Source organism: Chelonia mydas, chromosome 3 (assembly GCF_015237465.2).
Source record: "Chelonia mydas isolate rCheMyd1 chromosome 3, rCheMyd1.pri.v2, whole genome shotgun sequence".
NCBI lineage: Eukaryota > Metazoa > Chordata > Testudines > Cheloniidae > Chelonia > Chelonia mydas.
This window is the reverse complement of record NC_057851.1, coordinates 57920371-57934360: the sequence shown is the minus strand read 5'-3', so window position 1 is coordinate 57934360 and position 13990 is coordinate 57920371. Positions and strand designations below refer to the sequence as shown.

Sequence of the window (13990 nt, the reverse complement as noted above, 5' to 3'; positions counted from 1 at the left end):
GCCACCTACTACCTTCCTTAACCTGCACTGGATACCTGCAAAAAGTTGTGACAATTAATTAAGTCTCACAAAGAATCCTAGGCCAGATCTCCTGTGTGCTCTGAGGAAGATGAGAAACATACACTGACTGTGTCATTTCATGAGTGAGAGAAAAATCCTTCATAACATCACCATGGCGCTGGGGGAACCGAGGGGCAAACAAGAAATCTGGCAGCAACTGACAAATCACAGCAATTAGCCAAGAGAAACTCAAGAGGGGAAGGCTGGGCAACATATGAGAACCTAAATACTCAGGTCGAGTCTTTTAAGTCACCTCCCCCTTCACCTCAATGGAGGGTACCATTTTGAAGGCCACTGGTGTGGTGAAGAAAATCAGCTCAAGACCCATCCACCATGAATAGGAAGAGGACAGCAATTTCAGCAAGATTTATGCAGAATAATACTAAGAAGAGATGGAAAAGACCTATTGGTTACACTAATTCATGTACCTTGTAAATGATGTGCTGAGGTATTAGGGCCTTATTCCTTAATGTGCTGTTCATTGTCTTGGGAGTTCAAGGAACTCAGCACTACAAAGGGCTTCATTAGCTGAATGAGAGTGTTCAGCACCCTGGCTGATGTCCTCAGTCTTTTCCAGAACCAGGCTGTTAATCAGATAGTTCTTTGAAAATGTGTGTTTAAACCAGGAGTTTATCCAATTTACATAATATAAGTACATACAATATATCATTTAATATATTGTGTAAAGGTTACCATAAATGAGAAAACACAGATTTGTTAAGGCATTCATGAATTCAATTCACTGTGATTTGTGGTGATCATTATTTGTGACCACCAGGTATTAATGAAGATGCTTATAAACCTCTACAGCTGGACAAATGCATATCATAGACATGTTTTTATCCATTATTTTCTCTTCATTATTGCCTGTTCTCACATTAAAGAGTTTCAGTTATCTGTTTAGGGAGCAGAAAGTCTACTGTGTGACCACCCAAACACAATGAATAGAAAACAGTCAAAGGGATCAGTTCACAAGCAGTTTGCAAACAACCCACAATCTGCTAAATTCAGTGAATACTTTTGAATAATTAATAATTTACAACTAACGGGACAGGTTTGCAAATGATTCATGAACAAAAAGCCGTCAAAATAAATCAAATATTTGGTTCAATGAATACTATTTGACTTGCTCTATTATGAACTTGGCTACCACTAATTCACACAATTACTCTCACTGAAAAAGCAGCATTTTATATTGCTTTCTGCTCATCAGGTAGTACAGACATTTACAAAGCCAAGTCATGTCTAAGTTGAACAACAAAACATATCAATAAAAATACAAATGGCACAATTTCCTAAGCATTTTCTGAAATCCTAAATGTTACATTTCAAGCATTCAAACTGTGCCCATTGACAGCAGTTATTCACTATTCTCTAACAGCGGAACTTACATGGATTTAATGAGTTTATGCTTTTCTATAGATGCAAAAGATATTTGAGAAACTTCCAGGATTCAAAGAAATTCATGTGTTAGGATTTAGGTAAGTAAGAAAACAAGACTCATTCTATTTACGGCTAGGATTCCCTCCCCATCACGAAAGGACTATTACAAGCAATTTTGTTGTAGAAAGTATGTGGCTGTAAACATAAATTAGCTCTTTGGGACCCCTTGAAATAAGAATGGAGAATAGCACAGACAAATACTTCCAAATGAGATTGAGACCTTTAGATTATTAAAAAAAGAGAAGGAAAAAGAGTTTCAGATTCCCTCTGGAAAACAGAAATGCTATTTCAGGGAGCCATCAATATGCACATCACCTGCCATTTGTTATTTGCCAGCAGCCTTGTGTTAACCTATCTCAAACTACTTAAGGAAGGAAAAGGGTTCTGGGAGTATGCCTGTCTCTTCAGACTATTGTTTTGTGCATTAATCATGTGCCCCTTACAGCTCACAGAAAAATGGCTCAGCAATGGAAGGTTACATTAGGAAATGTAATTAGGCAGTTACTCGAGAGTGTTCTGTACGAGGCAGGGCAGTTGCTGTAAGCCGCTTTATTGTACTGGGTACTTTTATGATATATTCATACAAGCTGTGATTTTTTTTTGCAGTAGGTTCATTCTACACTATTCAAAGAGTCTCACTTGTTTTTTTAATACAATCTTGATTTTTTAAACTTCCACGTACATTTACTATTACTCCAAGCTGTCTTGTAGCTTATTAATAAAGAATCTGCAGCTGTTTTAAAGTTCATCTGTCTCACAATCATCAACAATCTGTAGCTCATAGCATGAAAATATAAACACACACACTACCTCCCCATTTACAAATATTAATAAAAATACAAAATAATGTTTGGGGGGGGGGGATCAAATGCAAAGACCAGAACTTGGTCTCCCAACCTAGGTCTGGAATCCTGCAGTTCATACAGGTCCTTCCTCTATCAGCACCTCCACCAGATTAATTTCCTTCGGGTAACACCTTTTAATGCTTTGAAGGATGTTCCCATCATACCCTACTCTTACAGAGTTACTCACTCCTTCCTAGTTTTCCTCTCTGCAGAATTACTGGAAAAGAAAAGGCAAAACAGAATGGAAATAAATTGTTAAATTTTTTAATAGACCAAAAAAATGAGAAGAAACTGATTATTGCAGAACAGTCAGGAAAAAACATTCAGCACTTTATCACAATTCCCTTAGTTTGTCCAGGGAATTATTTTATCTTACAAGGAAGGGCAACCAATACAAAGATGCCTGGGATCCAATAGGCACTCTTCTGACACATTTGCAATCTGTTCTGTCACTACAGTGAGAATCATGGTCTGCAGCAACAGGACTTGCAAATCTGTTCAGAATTAGGAAGTTTGTTTGCGTTTTTGGATCATATGTGATTTTGGCTTCCGTGCACTAATGATTTTTCTAACTTCATCATGTAAATTGAATGTCATCAAGGTGATTTTATTTTTAATCTTTACAGAAGCAAAGACATTTATGTTCATTTTCAGTGTGCCACTTTGCAGCATTTTATGTGAAGTCAGTTGAATGAAGCAGGAATAAAAATTGAGGGGACACTGTCCTATGCACAAGCTGTTGCTAAAAAGCATGCTGCTGCATCAATTAAACTGGAGAAGAGACTAATTTTAAGCAGATGTGTTATATTATAAGGGAACTTTGTCATAGTGAACGCAGTTACAGAGAATCTTCTGCTATTGAAAACTTCTCCTGAGGCCTCACCCTACTTCTAATGAATGCCAAAAGGGCACATCTCCTGTGGGTAGAGACCAAAACTCAAGTTATGGTGAAGAATCCTAGACAGTAAGTTATGTTAATGGAGATGCTGCTTTAGACTTGGCCTTTGCTCTCTTCAATCTTCATGGAAACAGAGTACAGGTTGAAGCTTCTGCCTGCATTGAAGTTGAGATGCTTTAAGAGATTTAACTGCTTCACACCTGTCTGCTGCCTCAGGGACAGTGGTCATCATTAAAAAGTCAGCATTTAATAAAAATTACTGCCATGTAAGACACAACTAAATTTTTCCATACCTAGAATAAGAAATCACTGTGGTAGGTGTTAGTCCTTTTATTCTACCAGGTATACTACCTATGCAGTGCCAACATTCCATGCTGGCATTCCCACAAAATTCTGGCATTTCTAGAGGTCCCAAATCTGTTCTTCAGCAGCACAGAAGCTGCAGAAAGGACCCGCAGCAAAAGGGTTAAAGAAGTTATATAAGCTTTACACCAAGTACGCTCCAATGAGGCCTGATTCTATCATGCAATTTCCTGACAATTTTAATTTCTATCATGCAGTTTTGGAAAACTGCTCACTATTTAATTAATTTTTCTATGCAAACAAAGACACTGTACATTGTACACAGAGCATGTACATTATTTCTGATGCATAGGGTGTTTTGCCATTTTTGACAGGTCAAGTCTTGTTTGACTTAGCTAATTTGCCCTACGAAGTATATAGAACCTCAGACAGAGGAAGCCAAAGTACTTTAGGGAAGGGGAGGGGTTACGCTCATTCAAGAAGTGCTCCCTACAGAGAAAGCTAGACCTTCCCCAAATTATTCTGCGGCAAGTCACATAGTCTTTCCAAATAGTGAGCACATGTCAATATTGGGTTAAAATATGCTTTCATTTTCAAAAAGTTTATTGTTTACCTTTCCCTGCTGAAGAACGTTCAACTGAGCCAGCTAAATGCCCCAGTGCTCCACCCTGCCATTTAAAGACCAAATCTGACGAACACTAAGCACCAACATCTTACACTGAGGCCTGGTCTACACTAATGAGGTAAATCGATCTAAGTTACGCTAATTAAGTTACTTAAGATACATAACTTAACTCATGTAGCTTAGATCAATTTACAGCGGTGTCTACACCAGACCCCCTAAATTGATGTGTGCTGCATCGATCACAGCAGTGCCGATTTAGCCTGTAGTGAAGACAAGCCCTTAGTCATATCTCTAAGGAACGGCTCCAAGCAACCTGAGGTCAGTACCTGTCCTGGTATCTTATTCTCAGGTCAGTAGGGGCTGATAGAGTTGAGAAGCCAATATATTCACCAGTCTGGAAGAGGTAGGGAGTACATTGGACCACTTAGTAATGATGCCACCTCGTGAGAATTAGAGAGCAGCTCTGATTTGCTCCACGAGGGTTTCCCTCCTCATTCATCCTTGACTGACAAGAAAACTGTTTTGTGGGATCTGCAGCAGGGGTTGCTGCTCTGTTGGGTACAGGGCTCTGTGTGTGTGGTAGCTTAAGGGCTTCATTATGGCTGGACTAGAGGATTCATCAGGGAAACAACAACAACAGAGTGTTATGTCTGTCATTAAATTCTAGAAGCATCAGACATGACCTTCATAACTGTACATGGTAGGTAATTAATAGGTCAGGTTACTTCTGAGGCTTAAATTTGGATAGCAGCCAGTCACAGTCTTGGTCCCAGCTTCTCTGTTGTATTGAACTCCACTGGGGAGGTGCAGATTAGGACTGACAGCACCACAGATTGTGTCATTTGTAATGGGACTGGGAGTGCAAATCTTTGAGCAATAGAGTACAGTAAAATTCCTGCTCTCACACACAGACAGAGCAGAAAGATGGAGGGAAAATGTGTAATGATGGACAGCAGGCTGACATTTTTCACATTGAAATAAAGATGACAAAGGATAGGTAAAAGACAAATTGTCCTGAGATAAATGTGATATATGACTGCCTGGCTTAACAGTTTACATGGATCTTTTCTTTCTCTTTTGCAATCCATTATCATGTCCTATCCTGTGTGATGAAATGAAGCCGGAATATGGAAAAAGATGGGTAATTCAGCAGCATTTTTTTAAAAAAATAAATATAGTGAATAATTTGATAAGACACGATTTATTAATGTGGCAAAGTGAATTAATTTGTCTTTTGTTCAGATACAGAATCTGTGGTAAACAAGAAGCATGGCTTCCACCTTCATTTGAAAGGCTCATTTAATCAAAGTGTAACACCCTATCTATGAAGAGGGACAAAAATTCTTTAGCCTAAATCACGCTACTAGATAAGCAGCATAACATTGATTTGAACAGCTAAAGATACCTCTATACAACATAAGGTTTAAGTAGAAAAGGGGAAAATGTCATACTTTAAATTATGTTTAAAAAAGTATTTTTGGCATGACAGCTGCTTGCTAGTTCTGTTTCCACATACACATTCCCTTCAGTAAGTAGTAGGATCTAATTTGCTACTTCAGTTCCCAGTTGAGACAGAAGTTGCGCAAAAAGGCCAACTTTGTCTCCGAGAATGATTTGATAAGAGGCAAACTGGCTCTCATACTTAACTGGTAATATAACTAGAATATTTTCTTCCAGCCTAAAAATGCTGCTGGAGAATAAGATTTATTATTTAATCTGATTTACAACAAAAATGGCCTACATCTTTACTGGATTTTTGCCATGTATTATAAATGTAAATTCATAGCACATCCCAGATAAGAGACCTTCAGTTATTCATCATTGTGGAAAGCTGTTCCACAATTTCTGTTTTTAGAATGAATGTTTGTTACTTTTGTAAAAAAACTGTGTATTTACTGCTTATGAAAAGTGACAGATTAATAGTCCTGCGGATCACATCTTCTGTGTACCCATTGAACAGGAACATCCACAGCAGCAATACTGCAAGTTTTTCCAAGATGGCCCAATTTACATGACTCACCCATGACCTGGAAGAACTAGCTTAAATTGTGAAAAGCTACTTTTGCTTTCCATGCATATTAAGTCCTTAGCTGCTCTTCTAAGACAGCTAGCAATATTACCTATTGGGATGGGAGTTTGGGAACCTCGCCACTGTAAACTGAAATGAGTTCATCAACTCATTTCACATAGGCTATTGTAGTCAACAGATGGTTATGACTTTTAGGCACTGCCAGCATGGCTTTATGACTGTATTTGAGTTAATGACCTAGGAATGAAAGACTTAATGTTCTATTACCGATCCCACGAGCCAAGCAGCTCACCAATTAAGCTTTAATTGGATTATATTTGCCAATTCTTACATTTTCTTTGAACAATGGATTATTATTTTTTTGGTTAATGAATCCAGTGTTTCTGTGCATGGAATTTTTACATTTTTAAATTTAAATTTTTTAACTTTTTAAAATCTCAGTGGTGGAAAAAGTAAGTTGGAGGTAACAACTCAGATAATTAGGTTAGAAGTATAATTACATTACTTTTATAAAACAATTCTGGCATATTGGGGGCTATAGGAATCCTTTTAAAAATGTCTGCTTGACATGTAACTCATTTTGTTGTAGCTGATCATTGCATTTTTACACTGCAGGTCAAGCAGCACTGTAGCACGGTACGTTGTCAATTTTGAGAGAGACAGCTCAGAAGTAAAGGGCACTGGGGATGATATCTCAACTATTGGCTCCAATAAAGTTGAAAATGAAAAAAGCCCTCTTAGTACAAAGGAAGAAGAGGAGATACCAGGAATTAAATTCACAGTTACAGACCTTCAGCAGCTGGTTGCCATGGCACTACAGGAAGACCAGTCCTTGATAATGGACCTTGGAACACTTCAGTTTACCGATGGTCAGTACATAAAGGCTGATAAGTGCATACATCTGAATCTCTGTCTTGTTAATTTATAAGGTTTAAATAAGATTTTTTTCCTTCCCTTCCAGCTTATTTCCATTTGGTATAATTAACCTATTAGGATGTGAATTGCAAAGCTTCTAAAGGGTTCATGGGTCTAAATGAAGTGTGCCAAAACTAAATTCCTATATTGATTTAAAAATAGTCTAAACTATCGATAAAAAGTGTCATGGAAAATTTCTTGAAAATGGAAAATTTTAATAATGTCAACAAATTTTTTTTAAAAAAATATTTTTTAAAAAATATGGCCTTCTTCGACAACCAAAAACATCCCCTTTTTGTGAAATATTTCAACCAGTAGCTCCACTTAGAACTGTGGGGTACAAACCCAAGAAAGCACTAGATTTAAAATTACAATGATGTGGACATAGGGCAACACTGCAATTATTCATTACACAAGTCAACATGGCTCATATGGATACATTGAATAGTCTGTGCTTAAGCTGGTTTTAACCAATAGGAGTTTTCTACAGCTGTATCTCATTTGCACTAACTATGTAATGCATAATATTGAGTGCTGCAAATAAATTGCTGCTTTACTTCCTATTGTAATTTAAAAATAAAATTTACCTGTCATTCTCATTCACTCTGATTTTTAAAAGTATTTCAGATGAATCATTTTTGTTTCCATGAGTTTTTATCTCTATTATAGAGGTTATGTACTTTGATCAGCATTCATTATCTTCAATCTGCAGTTTTATTGAAAAACATACTTTGCCTTTTGTTTTGTTTTGCAGAAGCTATTAAACCATCTAGTGACTCAGGCAATGATATCAAATCAGTGGTCACCATTGCTCCAGCAGGCAATGAGTCGGTAAGCTAATTCTGCTTTTCTCTCTCTCAAAGGGAAACGAACTGAGATAATCTAAAATTTGCCCCATCCCCAAACTGATTCTAAAAATAAGTACAATCCTTATAATAAATGCAGCCAGTGTGAGTAGTATGTATTATTTTGCAAAAGCAAAAAGTAATTGATTGAAGTATTTACATGTGGAAGACATTGCCTGGTTTCCTCTGACTTTATAAGAATTACAAGTTATTTGGTGAACCATCATCTAAACTGTACATCTCAGTGAGTGAGATAGAACAAAGCGCATGGTGTAATAAAATGCGACCTTTGCTCAACTGATTTTAAAGCAATGGATTGTTATATATTTTATTTAGGATCACATTCACATATGACAAGCATTGGTCCATATTTCATAACTATACAATTGAGCCAATGGTTACAAGACGTTGTGGCTACATTGTATCAGACTCTCTAGTAATGAAAGCTACACCCTGTAAATGTTCTCTGAATTTGATTTTCAGGATGATGGTTTGAGTGCTGAACTCCCACTAGGTTACCCTAGTCTAGCAACGGTGGAGCAGACGGGAGATGATTTAATTAGTGGATATACCACTGGCAGTACTATGCTAAGTGGAGATATCAGTGCCCCTGAAAATTTTATTTCATCTAAACCTGCATTTCCTGCCAAACCCTCAAGTGAATGGGCTAAAGAACAAGAACCAGAATCTTTAAAGGAAATTGAAGACATGAACATTATTATTGACCAGCAAAGCTCTACAGTGCCTTTCAGTACTCTGGATAGCACCGATGGCCCTTTAAAATCAGAGGATTCTGATTTACCTCCTCCAGCAGATGAGTCAGCCAGCAATGATTTAAGCACAAGGGAATCTGAAGTCCCAACTGAGCAGGCTGTCACACTGGCTTATACTACACCACCTAACTTTCTGCAACCCAGTGATCAGAAGAGTGAAGCTGAAAGGAAGAAAGAGCAGACTGTTAGCACAGATCTGGTTCTTAAGGGAGACAGCCAGGAAAGTCTATCTGGACAAGGTAGGTTATAAAACATCTATACATGAGAAGAAATAAGAAACACCCAGCTATTGTGCCACATATATACAATTTAGTAAACAGACTAAATATTTCCTTAAATTTACATTTTGCGTTGCAGCTGAATGAATATTCTTACATCATCAAGTGTGAAAATATGAGTTAGAATTTTTTGACATCCACTCTGAGCAAACATGTCTTTTAGGTTGACTTCAGGGTTAGTAAAGCAAGTAAAAACCACACGTACTTAAGGGTGAGGTGGGATTCATATAGGCGATTAGTGTAGGATTTCACAAACCCAAGGAAATCAAAGAAATGCCAGATAAAATCCCAGACCAACCATAAATAAGAACAATTCCAGTATTCAAAAATGGAGATTAAATTACCCACATAAACTACAGGCACCTCAATCTGAAGTCAGCAATAAGTACAACAACAGAGTTTATCCCAAAATAGGAACACCACAGGCACCTAGCACAATGGGGTCCTGGGCCTAGACCAGGGCCGCTGGGCACTACAGCAATACAAATAAATAATAATAATTTGAAAGAGTAAGGATTTTCTAATAATCTGATTGAGGGTTCCAAGGTTTTAAAAAACAACTCCTTTTCTTTAGTCATCTATTCCATTCTCTCTGTTTGGTAATTTGATTTACAGAACCCTGATGCATGGGAGTATGCAGATGTCCACAGGATCTTCTGTCAGCTCTTTAAGGGACATTCACTATGAATAAGCAATACAAATTTGCAGAGAAAAAAATACATATGGTGTGAAATTCTGGCTCCATATTAATGCCAAAACTCCCATTAACTTTAACCACACCAGTATTTTATCTGTGGAGTCTGAAATAATGCATGAACAAAATTGCGAGGAGCACAGTAACGTCAGTATTCTAGCGCACCATATACAGTGCAACCCCTATTTTGCACATTATTTGGGGATTTAAGAATTCATAAAATCAAAAAGTTCATAAAACTGAACTCACAGGTACAGTGCATAAGTCACTGCATCGCTTTCTTCCAGTCCTTCAAATCACTACAGACCAATTTCCAGTGCATTGACGGCATCAGAATATGAAGAGATGTCAAGGTGTTCTTCATTGATCTCACTTTCGTTAGATGATTTTTTTTTTCCTGTTGGGAAAAACGGTTAGTGTAATTGGTCCTTTGTAAGATCGGCACTCGTAAAATCAAGGTTCTGCTGCATGCATTTCTAAAACAGATGACTACAAATAAGAGATAAGGGTGGCACTATAATTTCTTCCCTGTCCCTTCCCCTCTTTGTCTCCAAATAAAACCAAAGAGCCTACTCAGTTTTCCAGTGAGCAATGAGCCCCCTTCCCTCACTGCTAGCCAACCAGTCAGTGTCTGAGCACAGAATATAGCTTTCTTGGCTTTTCTTAGCCAACCATCCCCTACCACTTCCAGGATGACCCTGGGGCCAGCACTAACAGCAGTAGGAGGCAGGGCAAGGAGCAAGCCAGAGGTCAGTGAAATAGAGCAATACTGTCTCCATGCAGGAGAGCCATCCTGGCCCCTCCATAGTACCATTTATAAGCCTCAAAAAAAAAAAAAGTCTTGGAAAGTAGGGAGCCCTGAAAGGTTAAAATCTCTCCAAGTTAGACAATTCCTGAGGGTGAAACCTTCTAGTAGTCACCATTGAGGATGGAGGGGTAATTTTAAGTGAATGAAGATATGTGCAGCTATGGCAAATTAAAGAGCTGCTCGAGGGACCCCGGAGCTGAATTCAGTGCCTTCCCCCAGCACTTGCAAAGTCTGTAAGCACAACAGAAAAGGCATGTTTAACCTGACTCCATCATATACAGTGCATGAATAGGCAGTCTGGTGTCTCAACGATCTTCTAAGAGTCCTTCTACGTATTTTGTTACATTCTGGTTGGTAGGTAATGTTAGGATTTGCACCACATATATGGTGTGATGTTTGTGAGAGGAAAGTTTCTAGGACAAATGGATCTACCATGTATGTGTAAATGTGGTTGTGGACAGTGTTTCTATATTTGTACCTCTGGTAAGTATGGTCAATTTAAATTTACACCTAAGCTTCAGTGTACTCAGTGCTCTACAGCAGTGGTTCTCAATCAGGAGTTCGAGGCCCCCTGGCTGGCCACGAGCAGGTTTCAGGGGGTCCGCCAAGCAGGGCCAGTGTTAGACTTGCTGGGGCCCAGGGCAGAAAGCCAAAGCCCCACCTCCTGGGGTTGAAGTCCGGAGCCCTTAGCCCTGGCACCCAAGGCTGAAGCCAAACTTAGCTTTGAGGGGGCCCCTATGGCATGGGGCCCCAGGCAACTGCCCTGCTTGCTACCCCCTAATGCCGGCTTTGGCTTTTATATGCAGAAAACCAGTTGTTGAGCTGTGGAGTTTTTATAGCATGTTGGGGGGGCCTCAGAAAGAAAAAAACTGAGAATCCCTGCTCTACAGGATAAGCTACAGATACATTCCCTGTCCTGAGGAACTAAAAGACAGACAAGTATGATAAGATGCGATTGTTAGGTTTTCAGAGCAGGGACCTTGTCTTGTTACCTAAACCACTTAGCACAGTTGATCACTGTAAAACAAAAATAAGAAGTCACATCAGGGGACCTAGAAGAATGGTTAATATGTTATTTTTACTTTAAAAAAAATAAGTTTCATGTCTATGGGCCTCTCAGAAGAAAATAATCCATGGTAGAGATTTGTGTGAGGAGATATCCGTGTGTAGTATGTGATGTCTACATTTCCCTCATCCTAATCGCCTAATCCAAAATGGCCTTCCCTGCCATTTCCTTTCTGGACACAGTAAAGAACCACATAGAAAATGAGACTAGCATTATGAGAGGAGTAGGACCAGAGTGAATGCCATTCAAGATTGGACTAACAGATCAATTGTCTGAACTAACAGTACATTGTCTCTGACTGCAACCAGAACCAGATGTTGCAGAGGAAAGTATCATACTGGATAGTTGTAGTATGAAATAACATGTTCAGTCCCTCCAACTGCAGGTGGTTAATTGTTGGCTTATGTTCTGAGTGTTTATATATTTGTAGATAATGAAATGGTAATTTCTTGCCACAGTCAAAAATTGTATTAGGCTTTTAATTTCATCAGCAGCCATGGTACATGCTGTGAACTGCTGCAAGACTCTCTCACATATTGTACACTTTATTCTCATTCTGCAGTCTTCTTTCTCACACATGGAGTTCTGAAACAAAAGAAGACCACACACTTTTTGATCAGCACAGTGCTCTGAAAATTCTAAGGAATAAGAAACACTTCTCTGCCTGAACAATCTGTGCATTGTACTTGAAAATAATGTCTTTGATGACAATTGTCATTAATAACTTTATTTTCAAATACATTGCACATCTTATTAATGCAGAGTAGCACATCTCATCTTTCAGATGCAGGGCTGATCAAAAACGGTAGTTTCCCTTTGATAAGCAAGCATGGGCATGAAATTATACCTTTCATAGATTAAAATGCTCCATTTATCTCAGTGTCATCCACTCACTGGTTGTAGACTTAGTGGCACCAATCCACATGATTGCTGAATATTGCATTTTTCTAAATAAATGAAAAATACTGTAGCCACACAGCTCCCTATTGGTGACCTCTCTATTGGCTACCTCAGCAAAGCGGCATGATTTATTTGTTTCACTTCAGTCATTTCCAGGTCACAGACCATGAAGAATGTGTTAATTATGCTGAATCACAGTTAGCACCTAACTGATTTTCACCAGGGGACCTGTTTCTTGACCCAGGATCCAATTTGTTTGGCTGAACCCCCCTCCCATGATTCCAGTGTAGGACTATGGATCAAATGGCTCTCTCAGTATAGGCTCTTCTACCTCAGGACTCTGATATTTGGTGTTCTGTCTGAGACGAGGCAGTGCCATACCTACCTGATACTCATGCAACCTAACAACCAAAATTAGACCAAAGTATTACAGCCCACAGGAGACTAAACTACTGTGTGCCACACTGAGAGAATAGGAGGGACCAGTGCCTGAGGCCCCTGCAATGGCAGAGAATTTTATTAAATGAAATATACTCAGGTAATCCTGGCAAGTGACTGGTACCCACATGCTGCAGAGGAAGGCAAAAAACCCTGACAGTCATTGCTAGTCTGACCTGGGAGAAAATTCCTTCCTGTCCAGCAGTTTGGCATGTTTCTTTTAATAAAAATTCAGGCTAACTATCTGTAAGGGTATGTCTACACTGGAAACTTCAAAGTGCTTCAGTGGGAACACTCCTGCGGCTGCGTTTTGAAGTGCGAGTGTCACGTGCGAGCGCTGGGAGACAGCTCTCCCAGCGCTCCTGGTAATCCACCTCCACAAGGGGATTAGCTGCAAGTGCTGGGAACGTGGCTTGCTGCACTCAGAGGGCTGATTTTTCAGCCCCCTGAGCCAGCAAGTTAGAGCACTATAAAACGTACGTGTAGACAAGTCCTAATATGCTACAGTTAGCGTTCCCATATCTTGTTCCCAATTAGTGTTACCATTAATGCTTAGAAATCTGCCGTATTCTAGTCCTTTCCTAGACTTCTTAAAAAAGACTCGGCATAAAATTGTTTTAGGCCCAAATTTGAGGAAGGGAAAGTACATATTATGTAACATCCCTGGATGGATAGATTCTTCCATGTATACTATATGGAATTTACCTTCCCTTAAGGAAGTTAAAAGATACTTCTCTCTTCTCCTCCTCCACCCGTCCTTTATAAATTGAAGTGGGATTCCACTGGCCTTCATTTATCCCTTTCTTCCTCCCATGGAAACGTATGACCATTTCTACTACTGCACTGTGAAAATATGCAAAGAATGTTGAATTTTCTTCTATCCATAAATTATTTTTGCTATCCTTTAGAGGGTCTTCAGTCTACTTCACTGAATTCTTTTCCATTATATCTTTGAAAAATACTTAGTCATTTGTTTTTATTCTCATTAGGCTTGTTCTTGTGAATTCAATGGGAATTTTTATTCCATACTTTTAAATGTTGCTAAGGAACATTACATACCTATTACGTTA

At 38.8% G+C, this 13990-nt stretch overlaps 1 protein-coding gene across 1 annotated transcript in view; it reads left to right on the top strand.

Moving 5' to 3' along the window:
- IMPG1 (interphotoreceptor matrix proteoglycan 1) overlaps positions 1 to 13990 on the top strand; it is an 80931-nt gene that overhangs the window by 34935 nt on the left and 32006 nt on the right. Inside the window, exons 8-12 of the mRNA XM_043542550.1 lie at positions 1483 to 1541; positions 5295 to 5315; positions 6819 to 7072; positions 7873 to 7949; positions 8447 to 8975. Of these exons, the coding sequence (XP_043398485.1) occupies positions 1483 to 1541; positions 5295 to 5315; positions 6819 to 7072; positions 7873 to 7949; positions 8447 to 8975 (940 nt within the window). The remainder of the gene's footprint in view (positions 1 to 1482; positions 1542 to 5294; positions 5316 to 6818; positions 7073 to 7872; positions 7950 to 8446; positions 8976 to 13990) is intronic.